Genomic DNA, 23,832 nt, shown 5'->3' with positions numbered 1-23,832 from the left:
AAAACCATCAAAGCTCACAGTTCTGGCATTCCTTGTTAGCAGCACTGAATGTTTGCTGAGGTATTTTAGCTCTTGACTCCTTAAAGCTTGTTGGCTTTAAGTATCCACCAAGAGTGCTGGAGCAGTTCTCATGGGGAGCTTGGGCTGAGTCTGTGGTGGATCACCTTGCCCAGGTGCTCCTGAGACAGGGCAGTGCCTGTGGCCTCAGGGCTCCCCTCTCCTGCTGTCACACAGCACTGGGGACCTGCAGGGCCATGTCTTCAATCCTGTGACACGTGCTGGGCTGCAGGAAATCTGTCTTTTCTGTGCTTTCCTCCCTTTAGTGAGGAAAGCATGGGCAAAACCAGATCCTTCTCAAGGGTGTCCCATGGAGACCCCCAGGGAAAGGCCAATCTTTTCAGAAGGAACTGGAGTGCCAAGAACTCTCTCTGGGGGGAGTGTTGATGCTATTACATTCTGAAAATCATTTCCTACCAGGCTGGAGAACTGGCTTGCCAAAGCACAAATTACCCAGCGAGGAAATCGCTGCCTTCAGATTAATTCGTGGCTCCTTTGTCTGTTCTGTGCTTGGCTGATGTGTTAGGTAAATATTTGTACAACACAGAGAATTGCCTCCCTTTCTTCTCTTTTCCAAGGGTCAAAGAAATGTCAGCCATTGGCACTTGTGTGCAGCCAGGCTTCTGTGTTTGCTGGGAGGCAGGCTCTGTGCCAGCCCTGCAGCGGCCAGAGTGGCTCTGGTGGCCAGCAGCCCTTCCCAGAAGAGCCAGGATTTCTGTCCTGAGCTTATTCCACAGGGCAGTGAAGTGCTGGGATTAATGATGAAACCAAATAAGCCTCTCTCCCCTGCACAAGGGAAAAAAACCCTGCTTTTCTAGGTGTCTTCTCTCAGTGAATCTCCAGGGGTGAACTGACTTTTGTTGCCTTTTTTTTCCTCCCCAATATACTTGGTTCCCTTGCAGCTCAGGATATTCTGTGCTTCTATGGGTCTAGTCTCTGAAAAAAAGCCTGCTGTTCTCTCCCACTATTATAAGGAGCCCTCAAAGCAGCAAGTGCTGAATTTCACATGAAATTTCACATCAAAGTGTGTTTCAGCCCCATTCCCATGTCCAGCTGCAGGACACTCACCAACAGTGGTTTCTGCCTCATTGCTCTGAACTAGGGGGAAACTCACCAGTTACACATCAAATTATATAAAGACAAAGGAATTTCTCCTGTTTTTCCCCATGGCAGTCAGTCCCTGAAGCACAAGTTGTGCTTAGCTACATTAATCAGTGGGTTACTCACCCAGTGACTGAAAAATCTCCTGCAGAGGAATTTGTGGTGACTAATGAAATATTTGATATATATTTTAGAACTATGATGAATCTTTAATTTAAGAATTAAATTAATAAGAAGGAGGGAAGAGCTTTTAAGGAAGATAAAGGCAATTTTTCTCTCTGTGCCAGTCTGCCAACTCCAAGCAACTCCTGGTCTCTGCTGGACCATTCCAGACTGTTAGGGAGCTCTTAACCTTTTTTAAACCTTGTTCCTTGACACCTTTCTGTTTCCTCTGTACAGGATATGAAAGCTGGAGGGAGCTTGCTAAGGTTCTGTCAGACACCAGTGTCCCAGATGAGGACCCAGACATTCAGCTGGACCATCCACACCAGCTGGGACACCAGGTGAGGATGCTTGGGCTGCCTTCTGTGCATTCATTTTGAAACAGAGATGGGGGAAAAAACCCAGAGAATGACCTGAGGTTTGATCCCTCTTGTAGAGCTTGTGTAGAACCATCTCATCCATGTCAGTGCCATGTCATTTATCAGGTTATTTTGACTGTTCTCTACTTGTATTTCAGATCCAAGAGCTGCAAAAAGGTGGAAGGAATAAATCAAATTATGCAGCTGTGGACAAGCCTGTCCCATGGATGCCAGAGGTGGGTGCCTTTCTCTATCATTTGGTGTGAGAGGAGTTATGGCTAGAGACCTGTACAGCAAAAGTGAAAGGCAGAGACCTATGCCTGGAAATTAATTCACTTTACTGGAAGTCCACTCCCTATCACCTTCTCCCTGCCTAATGACACTTACAGACCTGAGTAATCATCTGGAAAGACTGGAGTGTCCAGATTCCAGGTAATTTGGTGTTTCCACAAGTCCTGAAGGCTCCAAGCACCCACCCACCATTCCAGGCAGCCCACTACCTTCCTGAAAATGAAGTTTATTCATGGCTGGGGTGTGTAGGGCCCATCACTCAGCAAGCAAATGCATGACTGTGGCACACAGAAGTGTCACACAGCTCTTGCTCTGCCTTTTGCCATCCAAGCCCTGCATACCTGGGGGTTTCTCCACTTCAGTGGCACTTCCATGATCAGGGACCCTCTCTGGTGACCTTTGCAGGCTGGGCTAAACACTTCCTTTGTTTCCTTGGTGCCTCAATTATTCTTTCCTCCCATTTCCTTATCTCATCATTCCCCTTCAGATAAGGGAGCAATGCAGCCTGTTCCTAATGAGAGGGACACCAGCCAGGGGGCATTTAGTTAATGGAGCCAGATCACGAAATTCCTCGAGGTGATTAGAGACCTGCACAAATTAAGCAGCCTCTGTGAGTCCCCTGGGATGGAGCAGGCTGCTGGCCCTGCAAGGAGCAGTTCAGGTCCTTGCAACCTGAGTCATGCCTCTCCTGGCAGCAGCCTGATTCCTGGGGTAAGGGACACCAGGTTACCTCACACAGGTCAGGGAGCTGGTCTTTGTTTGAATAGAGAGGCATATTCCAGACAAACATCAATAATTAACAGCTTTGCAGGGTGAGCTGGCAGCCAGCATTGCCAAAAAAGGACAGGTTTCAATTTTCCTCTCTCAGTTTCAGGATATGAGATAGGCAGCTTAATTCTTCAGCCTTGGATAATGTGGTAGGACAGTGTGCTCATTGGAAATCCCAAACTGAAGTTTTGCTCTGGGGGAAAGGAGGGTTCACCCATGATGGTCCCTATCCTTGCCATCACTTCCAGGCACCAAAGTCTTCCAGCTCCCAGCATCACCCAGGGCCTGCTCAGCCTGGAGAGATGGGGAGAGTTTTGTTTCATTAATTCAGAAATGTGCCAGGACAAACCTGTGCTGTGGGGTGTGAGTGTCACCATTTGACACTGCTGTAGGTGTGGGTAGAGCTTTTAGAAAAGTGGCTGGTGAGGCTGTTCTCATTTACCTCTGCAAAAGCATCTGCTCAGCTCTGAGAGGAGAAAGGTCTGGGCACTGCTGGGGTGCATTTAAAATGTCCTTTTCTCCTTCATGCCAGGACTTCCTTCTCTGTGCAGGGAGGTGTGAGGCATGTCCAGAGCACAGCCCCTTGCAGGCACACCTGTCCAGTTGCACAAAACCAGAGGGTTTAGCTGCAGTGTTGTCCTGTACCAAATCCCAAAGAGGAAGCATCCTTTGCTGAGAGGAAGGAAAGACAAAGCTATTGCTGCTCACTGTCTCTGCTGATGCCCTTCCTTGGCTCCTCCTGCCCATCCAGGCAGGGGGCTGTGTTGCTGACTTGTCCTGATGGATTCCCACAAGTGCCCAGCACAGCCAAGCCCAGCTGCTGGCTGCTGAATGTCACCCAGTCTGTCAGGGGAGCTGGGCCAGGCAGGAGGAGGGGCTGCAGCCACTCTGAGGAGACAGAAGAGTCTTACAAGCTCAGGAGCTCCTAGCTGGCAGCACAATGTCTCCTTTCTTCCGTGGCTCAGGCCCCCTCTGTGCCTGTTTCTCATGCCCTGGGCTGCGTGCAGCTATGCAGCTGATTTGCCTCTGTGATGCCAAAGCTGCCCAGGATTAAACTGGGAAAGCCTTCTCTGCTCCATCCTGCTGCAGTTATAGGGCAGGAGGTCATGTCTCTGCTGCTGCAATCCTCTCAGCTTTGCTGCTTGCCCAGATCTTTCCTCCCTGTCATCCTGCCTAAGGACACACTGACACTGTGCTCCAGGACACACTGACACTGTGCTCCAGGGCACACTGACACTGTGCTCCAGGACACACTGACACTGTGCTGTGCTCCAGGACACACTGACACTGTGCTCCAGGACACACTGACACTGTGCTGTCGGACACGCACAAAAGAATCTGTGCTCCAGGACACACTGACACTGTGCTGTGCTCCAGGACACACTGACACTGTGCTCCAGGACACACTGACACTGTGCTGTGCTCCAGGACACACTGACACTGTGCTCCAGGACACACTGACACTGTGCTGTGCTCCAGGGCACACTGACACTGTGCTCCAGGACACACTGACACTGTGCTCCAGGACACACTGACACTGTGCTGTGCTCCAGGACACACTGACACTGTGCTCCAGGACACACTGACACTGTGCTGTGCTCCAGGGCACACTGACACTGTGCTCCAGGACACACTGACACTGTGCTGTGCTCCAGGACACACTGACACTGTGCTCCAGGACACACTGACACTGTGCTGTGCTCCAGGGCACACTGACACTGTGCTCCAGGGCACACTCACTCTGTGCTCCAGGACACACTGACACTGTGCTGTGCTCCAGGACACACTGACACTGTGCTCCAGGACACACTGACACTGTGCTGTGCCCAGGACACACTGACACTGTGTTGTGCTCCAGGACACACTGACAGTGTGCTGTGCTGTGCTCCAGGACACACTGACACTGTGCTGTGCTCCAGGACACACTGACACTGTTCTGTGCTCCAGGACACACTGACACTGTGCTCCAGGACACACTGACACTGTGCTGTGCTCCAGGACACACTGACACTGTGCTCCAGGACACACTGACACTCTGTTCTCCTCCTGGGCACGCTCACACTGTGCTGGCAGTGCCCTTGGTGTGTGACCTGGGGCTGTTCTGGGTCTGAGCTGTGATCAGGCAGTGCTGCTATTTCAGCAGGGTGATAAGCAGCTGGGAAGAGGTGTTGGGGCAGGAAAAACCTCATGGGCAGGAGAAGCCATCTAAATGGGAAGGGCACATAAATCCAGCTGCCACTGAAAGCTCAGACTCCTCTTCCTTGTTCTGGCCCAATCAGTCTATCCAGAACTTTCAAAGCAGATATTTTTAAAAGGAGAAGTTGAGCTTAACTTGTTGCTTGCTAGGTCCTGAATTTCCAGCCCTTTGTAGAACAGGGCCAGGTAGATCCAAGGTGGGAACTCAAACATAGTAACCATGTTTTGGAATCATGTTCTAATTTTAGAAAAATCCATTGACGTTTCTGTGTGTAGGAATTGGGAATGGTGGTGCTGTTGCTCTATAGCTGCAATCTGGAAAAGCCCCAAGCAGGAGAGTTTTACAGCACATTGCATGAGAGGATACTCATATAGCAAACAGAAGAATTTCTCAGCTGCCTGTAATGCAGCTATGAATTGAGTTGAAGGGACAGAGCTGATAGAGTTTCAAAACAGCTGCTACACTGATGACTTCTGGGGGCCTAAAATTAAAGCCTAGCTCAGTTTTCAGTCCCAAAGCAGCACTTTGAGCAGCCAGCACTTATCTGTCAATAATGTTCTTTTTTCCCTTTAGGAGGAAACAAACTAAGTCAAGCTGCTGTAACTCAGGGGAAAATCTGTTGATTTAGAAAATATTCTAAAATTGCATGCAAGAAATACTTATTATTTACCAGTTAATTGTTTCTAGTACCTGTGAGTGCAGGAAAGCAGAGTGATCTCATTAACTCCTGCCAGAATCTCCTCTCTGGAGGCTTTGTAAAGACTTTGGAGGCAGGAGTGTTGGGCTAGAAATTTCAGGAATTATCTTTTAAGTATTGATGGTGCACCTAGTACAGTGGTGTCTGTCTTATTTTTTATTAGGCTGCCCTCTCCCTAATATTGCTCTTCAACTGCAGGGAAGTGTTGTATTCCAATGGGACTGGTCTGAGTTTTACTCTGCAAACATTTCAGCAAGTCTAGCCAGTCTTTTGGGATTTGCCTCATAAATATCTGGTTTTGCATTTGGGCTGCCCCATGTCAAAGCCAGCCCAGCTTCATTGCAATCCTGAGCTTTGAGATCATCCTCTGGGTCTGTCTTTGGCAGGAGGGGACTGCAGTGCCAGCCTGTCCACAGTGTGGGAGTGTTGTGCTGCATTTCAGGCTCATTCAAGAGCTCTGAGCCTGCTGTCTGCCTTGTGCAAGCAATTCTCAAAAAAAAAACCAAACCAAATATCAGTTGTGGGTAGCAGCAGACTTCCATAGGACTCAGCCCAGCCTGTTCCTCTCACTCTGTGTTCCACAAGAAGCAGCAGTTGTCATTATTTGATTTGGCTGAGAAAAGCAGTGTAAGACTCTTGGGTGTGAACCTGGACTTGGCCAAGGGGCACAGCAGTTAAATTCCCATTCTGGTGTTTGCCACACTTGCAGTGATTTATTTGTATCACAAGTTCCTCAGAGCCCTGGTTTCTCTGGGCTGCATCCATCACCCTGAGCCCTCTGTCTGTCTCCACTCTGATTTTGTGCATTGCTCTGAGGAATCACATCCACTTTGTCTCGCTGCTTTTCCTTGTCTGGCAGGCAGAATACAGCTGAGGGGTGTGAGCAGAGGAGGGAAGAGGAGGAGGTGTTAGTGGGGGCACTGTGGGCTTGCAGACACCCACCAAGCCCTGGCAGTGGGGACACCAGGGACAGAGGGCTGACAGGACACCACTCCAGTGCAGCATGAACTTGAATGTGCTTTTCCTAGCACACAGAAATGGTTTTCACATGCACAGCCTGCAAGGAGCATTACTGGTGCAGAGCCAAATCTGCTTCATGGCTTTCCATCAAGCCACAGTTGATTTCAAAACACACCCCCAGCCCACCATCCTGGGAAAAATAACTCAGTGAAGAAGTTTCTCTGGCAGAAGTGCATGGAGAGGTTGGACCCTCCTCCTGTGTGCTGCTTCAGGCCTGCTAGAGCCTCCCCAGCAAAAACTAAGAATGTGCTGCCATCTGTAGACATTTGGGTGCTGTTCAGGCTGTTTCCCCAGCCCTTATATAGGCAAGACAACCCCAGCAAAACCTCCCTGGTCCCAAGGCAACCTATTCCTTTCTTCAGCCTTTTGCCATCTAAGGCAGCTTGTACTGTCTCCAGCTTATTTATTCTTTGCTGCTGGATGCCAGTCCTGCAAGGAGGGTTCAGCATCCAGCTCCACTGGCTGCTGGCAGAAAGTGTGGACTTTGCTGGGGGGCAGGCAGTGGTTCCCTTCTGAATGGCTCTTTGAGGAGTGTGTTCCTGGGGTCCCACAGTGGCCAGCAAGGTTTTCCCAGCTGTTCTCCAGGTCTCCTGCAGACCAGTCCATCATAGCAGAGGAATTTTTTTTCCCTCTCCCCAGCACTCTGGTAGCAGGGCTGTGGGAGCAGGGGAGGCACACAGGGCTTGGATGAACCAGTTCATCACCCATTTATACCTTCTAGTTCCAGGGCCAGGCCAACCTGCACGTGTTTGAGGACTGGTGTGGCAGCTCCATCGAGCAGCTCAGGAGAAACCTCCACTTCCCCCTCTTCCCTCACGTGAGTAAGACCATGACATGCACTGTCCTGCACTTTCCCAGGTGGATCACATCCTGTCCCTACCTCTGTCCTGCTCTGTTAAAAGCCAGCACCTCCCTCTCAGCCACCTCTGTCCTCCTCCTGAGGAGCAGGAATCTTTCACAAGGGCTCAGGTGTGGCAGCTCTTCTGCTGCACAGGGGAGGGTATTTCACACAGACACTGTCTGAAGGAGCCTTTATTTGCTGCTTTTCTTCCAAGTGGCATGTCCATGTTCTTCCCTGTCCTGTCCCCACCATCTCAGTGGCATCCCCATGCAGCTTTTCCCTCCTCAGCAGCACCTGCTCCACCTCATTTCTTACTTGATTTGCCTTTCCCTCTGCCTCCATCCCATTCCATACCCCATCCTCCTCTCAGAGAAAATCCTCTGCCCACCTGTCCCAGGGTTTTTGATTCTCCCTTTGTTCCTGTCACATCTAAAATTATTTTTATGAATTTTTTTCTCCTTCCGCTTCAGACAAGAACTACACTGAAGAAGTTGGCCGTGTCCCCAAAATGGACCAACTATGGTCTCAGGATATTTGGCTACCTGCATCCTTTCACTGATGGTGAGGGTTCTGAGTGCCTTCACTCATGACTCCTGTCACCTTCCCCTCCCTCCCCTCCTGGTGCTGAACCACTGGTGCCACAACAGGTCCCTGCTGTGCGTGACTGGAAACACGTCTGCCCCTGTAGGGTGGGAAGGAAAAGCCCAGGAGAAAGCAGGTGGGAGGGGCTGGATAAATAACAGTGCTGCTGGAATGCACATCCCCATGGCATGGACGTGGGCACAAACAATCCCTGGGCTTTGCCTCCCTCCCTCGCATGGCCAGTGCTGTCCCTGACATCACTCGTGTCCCTGCTGCTCCCTGGGTGTGTGAATGCCATCTGACAGCAGCTGACAGCTGTGTCCACAGCTGCATCCCTGTGCCCCCAGCAGCCTGCTGGCCTCACCCTGTCACTGGCCTGCAGCTGCCATCCCTGTCACCCAGACAGAGGAGCCCCAAGCACCTCTGTCTGCCTCTGGGGCTCCACGTGCACGTTCCTCCATCCAAACACTGCATCTCACACAGAATGCTGCTCTGAAAGCAAAAGGGCTGTTGGGAGGCTTTGCATAGACTTTTTAGGTGTCAGGTGAAGCCAGTGCAGGAGGGACAGTGAGCCAGTGACATCTGTGAAGTTTGTTTTCAGAGTTAAGAGAATTCAGAGAGGTTCAAAGGCTGAAACGTGATAGTAGCAGAAGGGAAGGATGGTCTCACCAGGAAAAAGGGCAGGGACAGCATTTTAGAGCAGCAGGATGTGTTCTGTGCACAAGCCCTTGGCCCAAAGCCCAACCTGCTCCCTCCCTCTCTCGGCAGGGGAGTTCCAGTTTGCCATTGCTGCGGATGACAATGCTGAGTTCTGGCTGAGCCCAGGTGAAAACCCCTCTGGTCTCCAGCTGCTGGCCAGTGTAGGCAAGGTACAGTGCATGCTGCATGGCTTCTCCCATCCAGGCTTCAATGTTTCTGTGGGAACAGAGACCTTCCTGACTTACTGCTTCCTTGGACTAGCCAGGCTTCTTTCCCTGCCCAGCTACAGACAGCACCATGCCAGATGGGGTATGACATTGATACCTTAAGCCAGTTACCTCTTGGTACTGCTGTTGGGAGTCCCTTGTTCACAGTTAATGGACCTAAATCTGTCCACAGGTGATGGATTTCACAGATGACTTACCAGGAGGAACTGGAGGGAAGGGGGAGTTCAATTTTCTGTTTTTATCATTGTTAGTGCAGTAGCAAGGGAAGAAACTCATGTTAACTAGAGCCATTGTGTGTCTCTTCACAGACAGGGAAGGAGTGGACTGCACCAGGAGAGTTTGGGAAATTTCACAGCCAGAAGTCAAGCATGGTGAGGTGGGTGAGCAAAGTCCCTCAGTCCCAGCCACCTCTGCACATGACCAGGAAATCACAAGGACAAGGGAAAAGCACTCAGGCTTGTCCTGAAGAGTTTAGCAATACAGAGAAAGGGATTACTCTGGGGTATTGCCAAAGCCTTGCTGATTTACTGCAGGAATGCAACACTGAATTTTCCTCCCTGGAGCAATCAGCCACCAGCACATCCAGGCTCCCCTGTATGAACTACATCCCAAGCTTCCTGCCTTGGAACTGGCCAGGTTTCCCAGAGACCAAAACCCAGCAGGTGACACTGAGAGGGAGTTATTCAGAATTAACTGAGAAGGGTCTGGAGTGCTCCAGGTGCACAAGTGAAGCTCCCTATCTCACTGTCAGGATCTGGATTTTCTTGGCAGCCTAACCCTGCCTGCCCTGAGAATTAGGTTGTTTCAGGGGTGTGGTTGCTCTCCACTCATTGTCTGCTGACAAGCTAAGAAACGCTCCCCAGTGCTCCTGGTGACAGACACCTTGTTCTTCACAGGTTGTCAGCAGCAGGCAGGTACTACTTTGAGGTGCTGCACAAGCAGGATGACAGAGGAACAGACCATGTGGAAGTAGCAGTGAGTCTGTGGGAATGGTGCATGTGTCCCCATGGGAATGATGTTTGTGACCATTTCCCTCCTTTCCCTGGCCTCAGCTCCTCCTTGCTTGGGATGTAGCTTATCCCTTCCAGAGCCCTTACCTGCTTCTGTGTGGGGTAGTCCTGGCCATGTGTCAGGACCCCTTCCTCTGCTTATTTGGGATAGATCTGCCTTCTCTGGGGTCTGTTGCAGATTTTTGGCCTTTCCTGGTTTGGATGAGTCCTGGGGGATCTCAGCTCATTCCCAGTCTTTTGCTGCTGGGTAAAATCAGTCCTAGTAGGGGTAGTGTGTTCCTTTTGTTCATGTTTGGTTAACTGCATAGGTAGTTCATTTAATTCAGTGTTTCTCTGTTCCAGTGGAGACTGAATGACCCAGAAGCGAAGTTCAAAGTCATTGACTCCCAGTATCTCTCGCTTTTTGCTAGTAAGTATCTTCATCACAAGTTTTCCCAAGCACCTCCCCATTCTTCCTGAGTGTATCTGCATCCAGTGTTTCACCGTGAATCATTGTCTATCCAGGCAAATACCAGGCATACACATCACTGGGAGAAAAAGGTGGAGACAGTTCAGGAGAAAGACTTCTGGACAAGGGTGTGACTCATTATTAAACACAGGAGAATCAGAAGTAAGATTGGAGCATTATTTCAGGGAAGTCTGGAGGTAGTGAGGAAGGGCAGAGGGGAGAGTCTGCATAGGTGAGAAGTGTTGTAGATTGAGAGTAGCCCAGGATGGAGTTTGCTTGCTGAGAGCCAGGGGGAAGTGAGTCCCAGAAATGGGAGCTGCAGGGGTGTGCTGCCAGCCAGACACAGCCAGGGAGAAGGGGCTGCTGTGGCACTCCAGGAGATTTCCCTCTGGGTCCTGAGCACAACAGGATGCACTGGTGATGCTGGGAATGCTGCTTTCTTCTGTACCAGCCTCAGGTCTCCTTGAGTTGGTGCTGGATTGCTGCAAACACATCAGTCCAGTCCCTCCTGTTTTGTAAACCCTTCTTAGCACATCAAGTGGTGGTGTTATCAGTTAAGAAGCTCCTTAGTCCTGTTTACCCTTACCCAGCTTTGTCAGCATCACTCTGCTCTGCCAGCATTCCCCCTTTCCATATCTACTGCTGTTGCCTTCCAACATTTCTGGGCTTTTTTCCATACCAGCCCTTTTGTGCTTGGAGGACTCCCTGATGTAATCAAGGCATCTGTCTGCTGTGTCTTGGATCACAACCTGCTGCTGTGTTTTCTGAAACCTCCCATTTGGCTAAGACTAGGCTTTCCATCTTCATCCTTTTTCCTTCTGCTTTTTTCTTCTTACTAATTAGGGTTAGGTAGAAAATAAGACTGACTTTCCAGAAGATCCCTTGACAATTAGGTGCAGTGTTGCAGTCTCATTTTTATCTGTTGCCTTCTGCCCATAGTTTTTCCCTCGTCCATATTAGCCTTTGGCTGTATCACATGACATCCCATTCTTTCTGGGGTCCCATGTAGTTCAGTACCCAGGAGTTGCACACCAGTGCTCTTGACAGGATATAGCTTTTCCTCATGGACTTTTTATTCAATTCCTCTCATTTTAGAGTAAGATCCATGGAGACATGAACTCCTGTGACAGCAGTACCCAAGGAGAAATGTAACCAATACCCAGTCTTGAGTTTGAGGTTCCTGTTGTTCTTGCCTTACTGTGGGGCTTCATTCTCTTTCTGGAGTAACATCCTCCTCAGCCACTGAAGGTCCTTCCCCAAGATCCTGATCCTTATCCAGCACAGGCAAAAGCTTTGCTCCTGAGGTTTCTCCTCTCATTCATCTTTCTTTATCTCCTTTGAAAAGAAACTTAATACTAATAATACAGAGGTGTCCAGTAGTTCCTGCCAGCATGGGGCCTGTTCAGCACACCCCTGGTGCTGTATCCAAGGCAGGAGGTTATTTTCCTCCACTGCTCATCACTGTGTGTGTTTGCTGTCAGTGAAAGCAGTGCTCCCACCCCCCAGCTTCTGTATCTCAAACTTCCTGGGTAGAGCCTTTCCTTTGCCTGTGCCAGAGACAGCATTGGTGCCATGGAAAGGGCTGGCACTGGACGAGGAGCAGGTGATCCCCTGCCTCCCCCTTGTGTTGTCTCTCTGGTTTCTAGACGAGACGCTCCTGAAGATGGACGAGGTGGGGCACATCCCGCGGACGCTGGCCAGCCGCAGGAGCGCGGCTGCGGGCAGCAGGGCACACCCGGCTGACATGCTGAAGCCTGACCCTCGGGACACCCTTTATGAAGGTAAGACTTGCAAAGCAGCTGAGGAAGTATCAGTCACTGCAGGAGACAAAGCACAGATTAAAGCCAGCTGCCCATTCTTGGCATCCAGCTCACACAACATCCCCAAGCGTATTTTTGTGTAAGCGCCTTAAAGGAGCGCGAAGAGTTGAGCAGTGCAAGAAGCTTTGTTTAATCCATTTCTTACTATTTCACATGGCTGAATAGAGCCCAGAAGTAGCTGAGCTGGTGCATGGGTTGCAACAGGGCTCCTCCTGCAGCCCTTACCCCTGTTCCTTTCCTGCAGTGCCTCTGCTCAGCAAGTCCCGTGTGCGCCGGGCGCTGCCGGACTGCCCCTACAAGCCCAGCTACCTGGTGAATGGATTTCCTCTGCAGCGCTACCAGGGGCTCCAGTTTGTAAGTTTTCTAAGCCCTTGTAAGGCTTTCTTAGCCAGGAGAAACGTGGTGTTGCATTGTAATGGTTTTGAAAGCAAAACTGGTGAGAGACTCCAAGTCAGAAGTACAATTTAATAGGAAAAAAGAGAAAAATAAATACAGGCAATAGTACAAAAGAAAAACTACTGACAGAGTGAGAATACAACCTGACACCACGCTAGTTAGGGTGGTGGTAGCAGGCCAGATGAAGTGGTCTTGTTGAAGCAGTGATCCTGGTAGCTCTTGACCTCTGGAAACCAGTGGGTAAGGGCTGCTCTAATGTTCCAAATCTCAGTTTTTATCTAGGTAGGAAAGGCTTAGCTCCTCCCCATGGGTGAAGCATCTCCCAATGGGATGATGTAATTTTATCAGTCATACAGTGGGACTCAGTGGCCCATTAACAGAAGATACGTATTGGAGGAAGAATAGGTCATGGGAAAGATAAAGAACATGCCCCATCTGGTTTTAACAGATGGCCCATTAGCAGAGAATATCTCTCACAGAGATAAGAATCACTGCCCCACCTGGTTTCAGCAGATGGTGATAGAATACACAGTTTGGGCATATTGTAATCTAGGACATCCATACTCCAAGAGGAAGAAGAGATCCTGTGAACCATGGGGCCTGAATTTGCATTCCCAGGGAGCCTCACAATGGCTGAGGGCTTCATTCTCCATGCAGTATGTGTGGATTACCAAAGCCACAGGCATCTCTTCAGGAGGACCTGGCTCTCTCTCTCTCCCAGCTAGTTCTCACTCTGTTGCAGGACTTGAGCTCACAGAGAGGTGGGCAGATGCTGAGGAAGAGGGTGAAAGGCACATGCATTTAACAGCAGTGGGAGTTTTGCACCACTTAATTAATTGTTTGTTTCAGTCTTTTTTGCTTTTACTCAGAGTTAGGATTAACAAATACACCATGGAAACAGATTTATTTTGTGTTTGGGTTTGGTTGTTTATTAAATTTTATCAAAAAGTACAAAGCGTTCAGCAGCACTTCTAGGTAGCTGTTAAAAGAAAATGGAGAAAGATCCAGCTGCTACAAGGTCTTTTAAAGCTAAACAACCCAATAGAGAATTAACACCTATATTATTTATACTCTTAACCTAATAACTAAATTCCCATGACCTTTCAGTGTGACACTGACTGACTAACCAGAAATTACTACCTGAAACCCATGAAGGAGAAGGAAGATGAACACTGAAAAGACACCACCCAAAATCTTCTATCTTGTTTCATACCCATTACTATACTATAAAAATCTCATATTTAAAACCATTTACTATGTGAAGGCACACACTTTTATTTAACTACACACCTGTGATTTTAACTTCATCACTTAAATTTGGAAGCCTTCTGTAAGGCTTCAGGTCAAAAGCAGTGTTCTCCAGGGGGCCAGACAGCACAGAAAGCTCAAAACCCCAGGTTTCTGGGATCCAACACATGCATACAGAATCCTGCATGCTTCTTCTGTCTTCCATTCTCACAGCTTGCTACTAGAGAGGCAAAGAGTGAGCAGCTCCTGCTCCCTCTAAAAAGGGCTGGTTATCCTGCAGCTATGTCTGGGTCACCTTGTGGCTGATGTCTGGCATTTCTGAGGGTTTCACTTTGTCTTTCTCCCTTCCTCACAGGTTCATTTATCCTTTGTTTACCCAAATGATTACAGCCGCCTGAGTCACATGGAGAAAGACAACAAATGCTTCTACCAGGAAAACCCTTATTATTTGGAAAGGTAGCATGCTGTAAATTTGGGTTTACTAGCAGGGTGGGGAGGAGCTTGAAGGCTGGAATTGGTGTGGAATTTCATGCTCATTTCTGTAGGACTTTCTTAATTCTTAAAGATCCCCTAAGTTTTGCAAAACATTAAAGCATTTATAGTTTCTTTTGATAACTTAAGTTGAAAATACGTTTGGGTCTCAAGGGCTTTTAGGTCTACCAGCACTTTTCTTGCACTGTTAACCCAGCAGCTGAGTCAGAGCATGTTTGTTCTCTTACATCAGGGAGTGTATTCCCAGCAGGCTTGGCCTGACAGTGGCTGGAACCTCCTGATAGCTGTCACTGTGAAAGCCAAGCTATGCTCACCACCAGGCCTCTCTCTGGGGGAAGAAATGCATTTTCACTGTGCCCAGATCCCAGTGGTGGCCCCACAAGGGAACTGCTACTTGAATGCCCCCTGCATTTTTTGCTGCAACAGTCAAACACTTTGTGCAAGGACTCCCAGCCCTTCAGGGGGACTTTTTTGCAGGATAAGGAGGGTCACTTTTCCAGCAAGATAGCTCATTATGGTCTCCCTGTGCTCAGGATCTTCTTCCAGGTAAGGGCAAAGTAACTTTCATCAGACTTGTGTTTTGCTCTTGTCTCTGCAGATTTGGATTCTACAAGTACATGAAAATGGATCGGCCAGAGAAGAGCCTGGACTCTGGAGACAAGACAGAGCAGCCAAGTAGGGCCCTAACGTCAGAACCCAAGGATTCTTTTATGTGTCACTTTTGTGGGTGGTCTTGTAGCACCAGCTGAGGTGCAATTCTAGCAAAACCATGGGCAGGAGTAACACAGCCAGAGGTGTGCAGTGTGGCAGCCTCTGGTCACACCTGCCCTGCAGAGCTGTGGCCAGAGCCACAGCTAAGAGCAAAGCCAGACAGATCCACAGCCTTTGGCAGTGGTGGGTGATGGGTGCTGAGGAGGCTGGTGGCAGCAAGAGCTCAGCTGCCACGTGGGAGAGCATCCCTGACCTCTGAGCAGGAGGGAGGAGGTGAGAAGTAGCTGCACCCCTGCCTGGTGGGTGCCTGGGCAGGGCAGGGAAGGCAGAGGTGTAACCTTGATTCATTCAGGGAGGGTGCCAGAGGTGTAACCTTAATCCATTCAGGGAGGATGCCAGAGGTGTAACTTTTCTCATTCATTTAATTCTTTCATTTAATTCATGTCAACGTTTTTGATTCATTCCTCAGGCTCCCAGGAGGGGAACCTGGATGACCTGCAGTACGAGGAGCAGGATGTGGAGAGCACCAGTGCCCCTGAGCAGGCTGGCACAGGGAAGGCAGGGCCAGCAGGCAAGGCTCCCAGCAGCTTGGTGGGCAGTGACAATATCCATGACGACTATTCCCTCCGGGAGCGCCGCCGGCTCCTCTCGCTGATGGGTGACCATGCAGGAGGGGAGATGTGGAGGAGGAGGATGAAAAGATCTGGTGTCAAATCAGCCATGCTGGCCTCTACCAACCAAAGCCTCAGACTGACTGGCCTAGAGGGACACCCAGTAACCAAGAGACCCCGTTTAAAAGCTGCTGTCAAAGACAATTCCAGGAGCCCTCCGCAGCATGCCAGGGCCATCCAGGGCAGAGTGCCTGTCAGAAGGGAAAACCCCCCTTCTAGAACTGTGTCTCAGCAGTCTCTTGGCCACCCCAGGGACTCAGAGGTCACAATTCCCAATGGGAAAGGACTTCAAGGAGGCCTCAGCACCACGAGGGACAGGCTGCAGCCAGCAGGCACCGTGCCAGCTGGGAAAGGAGGTCCGGTCTCTGGCAAAGCCAGGAGACACACAGTGAGCACTGGCAGCCCCAGCCAGCAGCCCAGGCTGCCACAGGGGCTGAGCCAGGTGCAGCCCTACATTGCTGATCCAAAGGTGGCCACCAACGGGGATGTGGGACAAGGAGAGGCTCAGGGGGCCTCTCCTGTGAAGGGCAAGTCTGGAGGAGCAGCAGAAGAGGAAGAGGTGGATGGGGACCCAGAGGAGGAAGATGAGGAGGATTTTGATTATGTCCCAGTGTTTGACCAGGCTGTCAACTGGGAGCAGACCTTCAGCATGAGCAACCTGGACTTCCATATGCTGCGCACAGACTGGATTGACCTGAAATGCAACACCTCAGGAAATTTGCTGCTCAGAGAAAGTGAGGCCCTGGAAGTTACACGTGTCTTCCTGAGGAAGCTCAACCAGAAAACTAAAGGGTAAGGCACAGTGAGAAAACCCAGAGCTGGTTTACTGTGTTGCATGGGGAATACCTGTTGTGTGAGTAATTGGTATTGGGGAAGCAGGGGATGAAGTAGATGTGATAAATAAGATTTCAGGCAAGGAATGGGTGTAAAACACTGCTGGACTTTAGGCACACTTCTTTTGCCTGAGAAATAGTACCAGCATTTTTGCTGGTACTCTTTTGTTATGTGGTCTTGGTATGGTTCTTCTTCTTCTCAAGATTTACCATCCTTTCTGGTAAACAGACACGCTTCCTCTAGGCTCCACAAGCTAACCATTCTGACTCCCAACCCTTCTGTTGGGCTGGCCTTAATTTTTATTATTTTTATCATTTTTTAACCAGTCTTTTTCCATGCAGGTTTCAATTTGTGTTAGTCTTCCTATACATAAGTGCCCAGTATCCTGGATGTTTTATGGAATGGGTATTTTTAGCTTCTATTCCCTGCTGGAAGTAGGCCTAATGCTACATATTAAGATCACATTTGCTTTTTCAGGGTCACATCAGTCACAACCAGGTGTAACTGATCAGTACACACAAGATTTTCTCAGGATTTTCAACTCACAAGGAAAATATTATGATTTGAAAGGGCACAACCTGGCATTTCATCCAGTTTTGGCCATTCTGAATCTACAGCTCCTGCCAGTTTTTACTGTATGATTGCTCAGTCCTACTCCATATTCTTGTTTGATAAGCTGTCATGAGCCACTTTCAGTAGCCCAAACATAGTCCTTGTGCCAAGATCGCTGTAGGTGGTGTTGAATACACTCACTCTTACCAGCCCTACACAATCATTCAGGCACATTTGTCATTTTCTGTGTCACCTTTATTTCATTTCTCTTGCCAAATATTTTCTCTTGGCTGGAATCCCAGATGCTTGTGGATTTAGGAGAGACAGGTGCTAAACATTCCCATGGGACTTTAGAAGCAGCACAGCAAAGCAGGGGGAACCTGGGGACAGAAAGGTTTGTGGTAGCTTGCAGGAAGGAGCCCAGCAGGGCTGAAGGAGGGAAGGGATATCCTGGTTTGAAAGACAGGTGTCTGCTAAGAAAGGCAGGAGCCTCTGTTTGGAATGGAGAATGTAAACCCCCTCCCTCCAAATTATTATAATTCTGAAATTAAGGGGCTCTCAGGCAAAGATATGGGAATTAGGAATAACAGTTCTTTACTAGGAAAATTAAAATAGAAATACAGTATTACAAAGAACAATCCCAAAACACTGACAGAGTCAGAATCCAAGCTGACACCATCCAAGCTGTCAGTCAGTCAGGGTGTTGGCAGCAGTCCCATTCAATGGTGGCTGCATCCTGCTGCAGTGGCAGATGTGGTTCAGCTGGAGCAGTGCTCCTGTAGAAGGTGCAGTTTTCCTCTGAAGGTCCAGGGATGATGAGGAAAGGTCTGGCTTTGCTCTGGAATCCAGTGGAAAAGGCTGCTCTGATGTTCCAAATCTCAGATTTTACCTGGGTAGGAAATGTTTGGCTCCTCCCCCTGGCTGGAGCATCTCCCAGTGGGATGATGTAATTTTATCAGTCATGCCCTGGGACTCAATGGCCCATTAACAGGAGATATCTTCCTGGAGGAAGGATGGGTTGTGAAAAGATAAAGATGGTTGCCCCAGCTGGTTTTAACAGATGGTCCATTAGCAGAGAATATGTGTCACGGAGATGAGGATCACTGCCCCACCTGGTCTCAACAGATGGTGATAGAACAGATACTTCTGGTCACATCCTGTACTTCTGGTCACATCCTGTACTTTTGGGCACATCCTGTACTGCAGCCTAAGGCAGAGTGCTGGTGCCCACTCCGCTGTGTCTCCGCAGGCGCTTCCAGCTGCGGCGCATCGTGAACGTGGAGAAGCGGCAGGACCGCGTGCGCGGCAGCCGCTACCTGCTGGAGCTGGAGCTGCTGGAGCGCGGCGAGCGCCGCCTGCGCCTCTCCGAGTTCGTGTTCGCGCCGGGCTGGCAGGGCAGCGCCGGCCACGAGGACGAGAGGAGGATGAGGAGCCTGGCCTGGGGCCGGCGCCGGCGCCTGATGGCCGCGGGCAGCGAGCCCGAGCTGTGCTGGCCACAGGGCTTCTCCTGGAACCACCGCGCCGTGGTTCACTTCGTGGTGCCAGGTAAGGGGACATGGAGGGGTGGCAGTCCTGGGCATGGGTCGGAGCCTGGCTCAGCCGTCTTGTTGGGTCACTTCCAATTTCTGTTCTCTCCAAGTTTAATATGATAGGGCCCAAGCAGCCATGGCTTGTAACTCAGAGAAAACCTCTGTCATGTGGTGGGAAAGAACCCACACTGATTCCTGGCTCTGTGGACCAGGCCTATTTCATCATCCCTGAAAGGTTGTTGGGGTTTAACAGGAGGCAAGAAACCTTGCCTGTTGAGACAAAACACCACCACTGAAATCAGCTTGCTTTGGTTCTCTCCCTGTTGCAATACAACCAGTGAAAAACCAGGCACGTTGGGTACTGCAGTTCATCTCTGACATGGAAGAGCTGTTCCGGGTCACCAAGGATCCCTACTTCAGTGTCATCATCACAGACTACAGCAGTGAGGACATGGATGTAGAGAAGGCTCTGAAAAGGTCTACCTTGCACAGGTGGGGGGACTGCTTGGTCACAAAAAGCCACTCACACACATATGTGCAGCAAATAGCTGGAACACCACAGGCACTGTCCATCCAGACCTTGCACATAGACAAGAATGTGTTTTTGTTATGATGTGCATACACATATATGCATAAAACAGTCTTACAAAAGTATAAGGCAATACCTGGTGTGGTTTTCCAGCTAAATTTATTGTATTTGCCTCTTTTTTCAAGATTGAAAGAGAGAAGAGAAAGCAAGTCTCACAGTGATGGGGTGGAGGGGGGGACAGAAAAGACAAGAAAGCTGTGAGAAGTGGGAGAGAGAGCATGGAGACCTCTGTTTGCTGGAATGACCCTGCTCTGGTCTGAAACAGCCTTGACTGGTCATTTCCATTATGTGCCAGGAGTTTCCAGTTCTGGTCCTAGGGCAGAGCTGGCCTAGAGCTGAGGAGAGTTTTGCTAGGCTCTGCTCAGGAGCAGGACTCTCTAGGCACACTGGGACCAGGAGCAGTGCTGGGCTTTTGCGCTCCCCCAGCAAAGGTTTCCTCTGCTTCAGGGGGTGCACAGGGCAAGGGCAGCTCCACAGCCCAGTGCTGGTGTGGAGCTGCCTCCTGTGCCACTGAAATTCCCTTTCCCCTCTGACCCCCAGCTATCAGTACCTGAAGCTGACAGGGAATTTTGAGCGTTCTGCTGGGCTCCAGGCAGGGATAGACCTCGTCACGGTGAGTCTGGGGGCCTTGGGTGGGTGGGGAGGTTTGTGGTGTGTGTGTGGTGTTACCACTGCTTTTGGTACTGAGCACACTGGTTTTTAGCAGGGGAATAGCCTTACAGACCAGCTCAAATGTGCATGTGTTTCCTGTCCTTCCAGAGTAAGGGTCTCTTTATTCTGTGCTCTGATTCTTGGTCCACCAGCTGGGGCTGCCACACAGGATGGAAATCAGCAGTAGCAGCTTTGTGATCCTGGCTCTGCCAGCTCACAGTCATGGTATTTCACACTTGTCACTGAACATCAGTGGATGCTTTGCCAGCCCTTGGGATCTCAGTTTCTGATGCAGCACTGAGATTTTGACTCCCATATCTCTGTCTTCCTGACCCTCAACCTGTTTTTTTCCTGCCTCCAGGACCCACACAGCATTGTCTTCCTGTGCGACCTCCACATCCACTTCCCAGCTGGAGTCATTGATGCAATCAGGAAGCACTGTGTGGAAGGCAAGATGGCCTTTGCCCCCATGGTCATGAGGCTGCACTGTGGGATGTCCCCACAGTGGCCTGATGGTAAGAGAGCTCAGACATTGGGACATGGGGGAAGAGCAGAGTTCCTGCCCCCTCTGCATTTGTTCCTCTGACATTGTCAAGGTGTGGAGCTTGAGGTACTTCCAGGTCCACAGGGTGAGTGTGTGTTAGACATAGGATGGGGTTTAACAGCATCAGGTACCTGGAATTTGAGATCAAAAAACTAGCAGAGCCCTTTACTGATGTTTCTCCTGGTTGTCTCCTAGAGTTCTTTATGGATTTAAGGACCTTGGAAAAACCATCCTTTATTCCTGTCTGTCCATATCTCTCTTTTCTTAGGGGGCACAGCCTGTCCTGAGCAGAGCTGGTAGACCAGGAGGGAGGGAAACCAAGCCAAGTTGGAGAGGGAAAAGTGGTACAGCACAGGATTTCCCTTAGCCTGAGGTGTCCATCCTGGGCCATCCAGGGACAACTGTGGGAAGCTGAGACCGTCCAGGAATTGTGTTGCCAGACAGGAGATGTGAGAGGCTCTGCTAGCAAGTTGACAGACAGACCATGCTGTCTGTCCACAAGCTTTTCCCATTCCCAAAGCTGGTTGGCATGGTTGGCTCTGCATTGGTGCTGAGTTTGCTCCCTGGTGTCAACATTGTGCTAAAAGTAGCTTGAGTCTCACTCAGCAGCTCTGCTGGAGCCACCAATGGTTCAAAACCCCAACAAAGCTGTGCCTCTTTTGTGCTCTCCTCAGGCTACTGGGAGGTGAATGGCTTTGGTCTCCTGGGCATATACAAGTCTGACCTGGACAAAATTGGAGGCATGAACACAAAAGAGTTTCGGGACCGCTGGGGAGGAGAGGACTGGGAGCTCCTGGACAGGTAGGCATCCATTGTCATTGTTCAAGTGCTCAGGAGGGGAAGCCCATCACATCCTGGGGAACCAATGTCCACAGGAGTGGGGATCTAAGGAGATTGAGATGCCTGCTTGGACCATAACCTTGGCCAGTGAGGGAGAGTCTTTGAGCATATCCTGACCTCAAACCTAGTAGGTGAGGAGACACAAAACACTCTACTGTAGCCACTAGTAAGAGAAGAGCAGTTTTCTGCTGCCTTCCAGCCACACTGCTGGTTGGTCTCATGCAGATCAGGCACTGGTGATTGTGAAGACTTTGTCCTGTCCAAGCACTGCAGAGCATAGTCTGGGTCCCTCACATTTCCCATGTAACATCTAGCAATTGAATTGCCTTGAAGACCAACTGGTGGAGAAGCATTTAAAGATTATGAGGTACAGTTCAAATATTTGAGGATTTTGTGATGAGGGATTTCTGCTGCACAAATCCTGGGACTCTGGGTTTGTAGTTGAAGGATTTGGGTCCTGTCCTGTCTTTCCTGTGAGCTGAATGCAATGCAGCCAGCCATGTTTCCTCCTGACCAGTTCTGCTCTCAGAAGGCATCATTAGATTGCTGCTTGTGGATACAGGATACCCCTGAGCTATTCTGGACTATCCAATTTGCTTGCAGCAAATAGTCAACAGCACAACTTAAAAAAACAGTTTACCTGGGGCTGAGTCCCTTAGTATCTCTGTGATGACATTTTCCCTAAGTCTCCTCCTCTTTCTGCCAGGATCTTGCAGGCTGGGCTGGAAGTGGAGCGTCTGTCCCTGAGGAACTTTTTCCACTGGTTTCACTCCAAGCGGGGCATGTGGAACCGGCGCCAGCTGAAGGCAGCGTAGCCCCCAGCCCCAGAGCTGCTCAGCAGCACTGCCCACCATCTCATCCAGATGTGCACTTTACTGGGCACTCAGCTGAGTGCCCAAACTCCTCCTCTGCCTGCAGAGCCCTGGCATGGCACGGCACAGCGGAGGAAGGAGTGAGCAGGCTGGCGGAGCAGGAGCTTCCCAGGACGTGGGAGCCGTGTGTGGGGGAGATGTCAGCAAGGGAAGGACTTGTATTTCCTGCCATGCAGTCTGGTGGAAGGTACAGTGGGAGAGGTGCCTTGTTTCCTGTTGGGTCTTGCACCAAACAAACACAAATCCCAGCTAAGCCCAGGATGGTTTATTCAGAGCAATGCAGCTTCTCTTTCAAAACTTGAGTGAAAAAAAAAAAGGGAAAATAACCCACAACCATCCTCATTTCCTCTCCTTTGCCATCTCTCCAGTACCCATGGTTTTGGGCAGGGGACCAAAGTTCTCTGAGCAGTATTGCACCCACATGCCCATGTGCTGACTTAAGGAAATCTGGATACTTTTCACTTTGGTCATCATGAAAAACTGTGCTCATGCTCAGCAAATTATGGGCCATGGATGGAGTTGCAAATACATTTCTCTTGCAACAGCCATGTTTGCCTGTAGCTGGGTGAGCTGGCAAGGGTGATGTTACAATTCCACCCAAATTATTGACCCACTGCCTGAGGCTGGTGGAGGAGCTATACAGAGAAACTAACAGAGCATCTCAGGAGGAACTTTCCAGCCTTATCTGACAGACGTGTGTTTGTCCTAACAATATCAGGGAAACCCTAGCAGGGAAGAAATGGCAATATTTTATTAGTTGAAATATTGTGATTTGTCAGAAGAGGAGACAGAGTCTTCCACTCTCAAAGTCCTGTACATTTATGCAGCGTCTAAAAGTTAATTTAATAAGTTATGGTCTCACAGCTGTGTCTTGTTCCATCTCTGGAACAGCCCTGGGAATTCTGGCCTGGTACAGAGGAGGTGGCCTCAGGACTTGGCACAGGCACTGGGTGTAACAAACAGTGAGAACAGAAGAGAGTTGAGTGAACAAAAGGGAAGTCTCATCCCCTAAAACTCCCTTTAAATGTAAGGCAAGATTTTTTTTTTTTTTTTTTTTTTTTTTTTTTTTTTTTTTTTTTTTTGACCCTGTAACTATTTTAGGAGATTATATAAACCCAGAAATCCCAGCTCACTCAGTGCTTTACACTGGAGGTTCAGTGTCCCCATGCCATGCTGAAAAGGTCTCAAGCTTGAGGGGAGAGTGTGACACAGGATGCTGCTCATGGTGCCCAGTTCTGTGGGGAAGGAGCAATGGATATATGTAGAATACAAGCAAAGCTGACTGGTACTAGATTTTTTTGCTCTTTGCTGATGGAGTAGATGCCAATTCAGAACAGGCATTCATTTATTACTGGGTCTGTGGTGCTTGTCAAGTCCATCAAGTTCCACTATTGCAGTAGAAAACTGAGCATGCAAGTTCTGGCACGTGAGATAGAAATCGTGTCAAATGGTCTGTGTGCATCAGTCTGGGTTTGTGAGTGATGGATTCAGAAAAAGTCAATCAGATACCAGAAAGTTCTGCTGTGCAGAACAGTGTGCAGCTGTGGTGAGAAGTAGACAGGAGGTGGCTGTGTCTCTGAACACAGAGTGGAGACACTGAATATCCCAGAGGAGCCAAGCCAGG

At 49.6% G+C, this 23,832-nt stretch overlaps 1 protein-coding gene across 2 annotated transcripts in view; it reads left to right on the top strand.

Moving 5' to 3' along the window:
- The window catches only part of B4GALNT3 (beta-1,4-N-acetyl-galactosaminyltransferase 3), a 53,583-nt gene extending 30,386 nt beyond the window's left edge, over positions 1–23,197 (top strand). The window contains exons 3-21 of one of the 2 annotated variants that reach the window (XM_056482510.1): positions 1,558–1,661; positions 1,838–1,915; positions 7,374–7,469; positions 7,964–8,054; positions 8,844–8,944; positions 9,310–9,377; positions 9,898–9,976; positions 10,354–10,420; positions 12,106–12,240; positions 12,524–12,633; positions 14,279–14,379; positions 15,014–15,090; positions 15,596–16,589; positions 18,433–18,728; positions 19,051–19,204; positions 19,842–19,914; positions 20,314–20,467; positions 21,171–21,297; positions 22,043–23,197. In XM_056482510.1, coding sequence (XP_056338485.1) covers positions 1,558–1,661; positions 1,838–1,915; positions 7,374–7,469; positions 7,964–8,054; positions 8,844–8,944; positions 9,310–9,377; positions 9,898–9,976; positions 10,354–10,420; positions 12,106–12,240; positions 12,524–12,633; positions 14,279–14,379; positions 15,014–15,090; positions 15,596–16,589; positions 18,433–18,728; positions 19,051–19,204; positions 19,842–19,914; positions 20,314–20,467; positions 21,171–21,297; positions 22,043–22,151 — 3,014 coding nt within the window. In that variant the 3' untranslated portion in view covers positions 22,152–23,197. Of the gene's footprint in view, positions 1–1,557; positions 1,662–1,837; positions 1,916–7,373; positions 7,470–7,963; positions 8,055–8,843; positions 8,945–9,309; positions 9,378–9,897; positions 9,977–10,353; positions 10,421–12,105; positions 12,241–12,523; positions 12,634–14,278; positions 14,380–15,013; positions 15,091–15,595; positions 16,590–18,432; positions 18,729–19,050; positions 19,205–19,841; positions 19,915–20,313; positions 20,468–21,170; positions 21,298–22,042 lie in introns of those variants that run through there. The other variant, XM_056482511.1, reaches the window with a different exon arrangement.
- The last annotated feature ends 635 nt before the right edge of the window (positions 23,198–23,832 follow it).

The sequence above is a fragment of the Oenanthe melanoleuca genome, chromosome 1A, assembly GCF_029582105.1.
Source record: "Oenanthe melanoleuca isolate GR-GAL-2019-014 chromosome 1A, OMel1.0, whole genome shotgun sequence".
Taxonomy (NCBI): Eukaryota; Metazoa; Chordata; class Aves; order Passeriformes; family Muscicapidae; genus Oenanthe; species Oenanthe melanoleuca.
The sequence above is the reverse complement of the archived record's forward strand: the minus strand, read 5'-3'. Positions and strand labels throughout refer to the sequence as shown.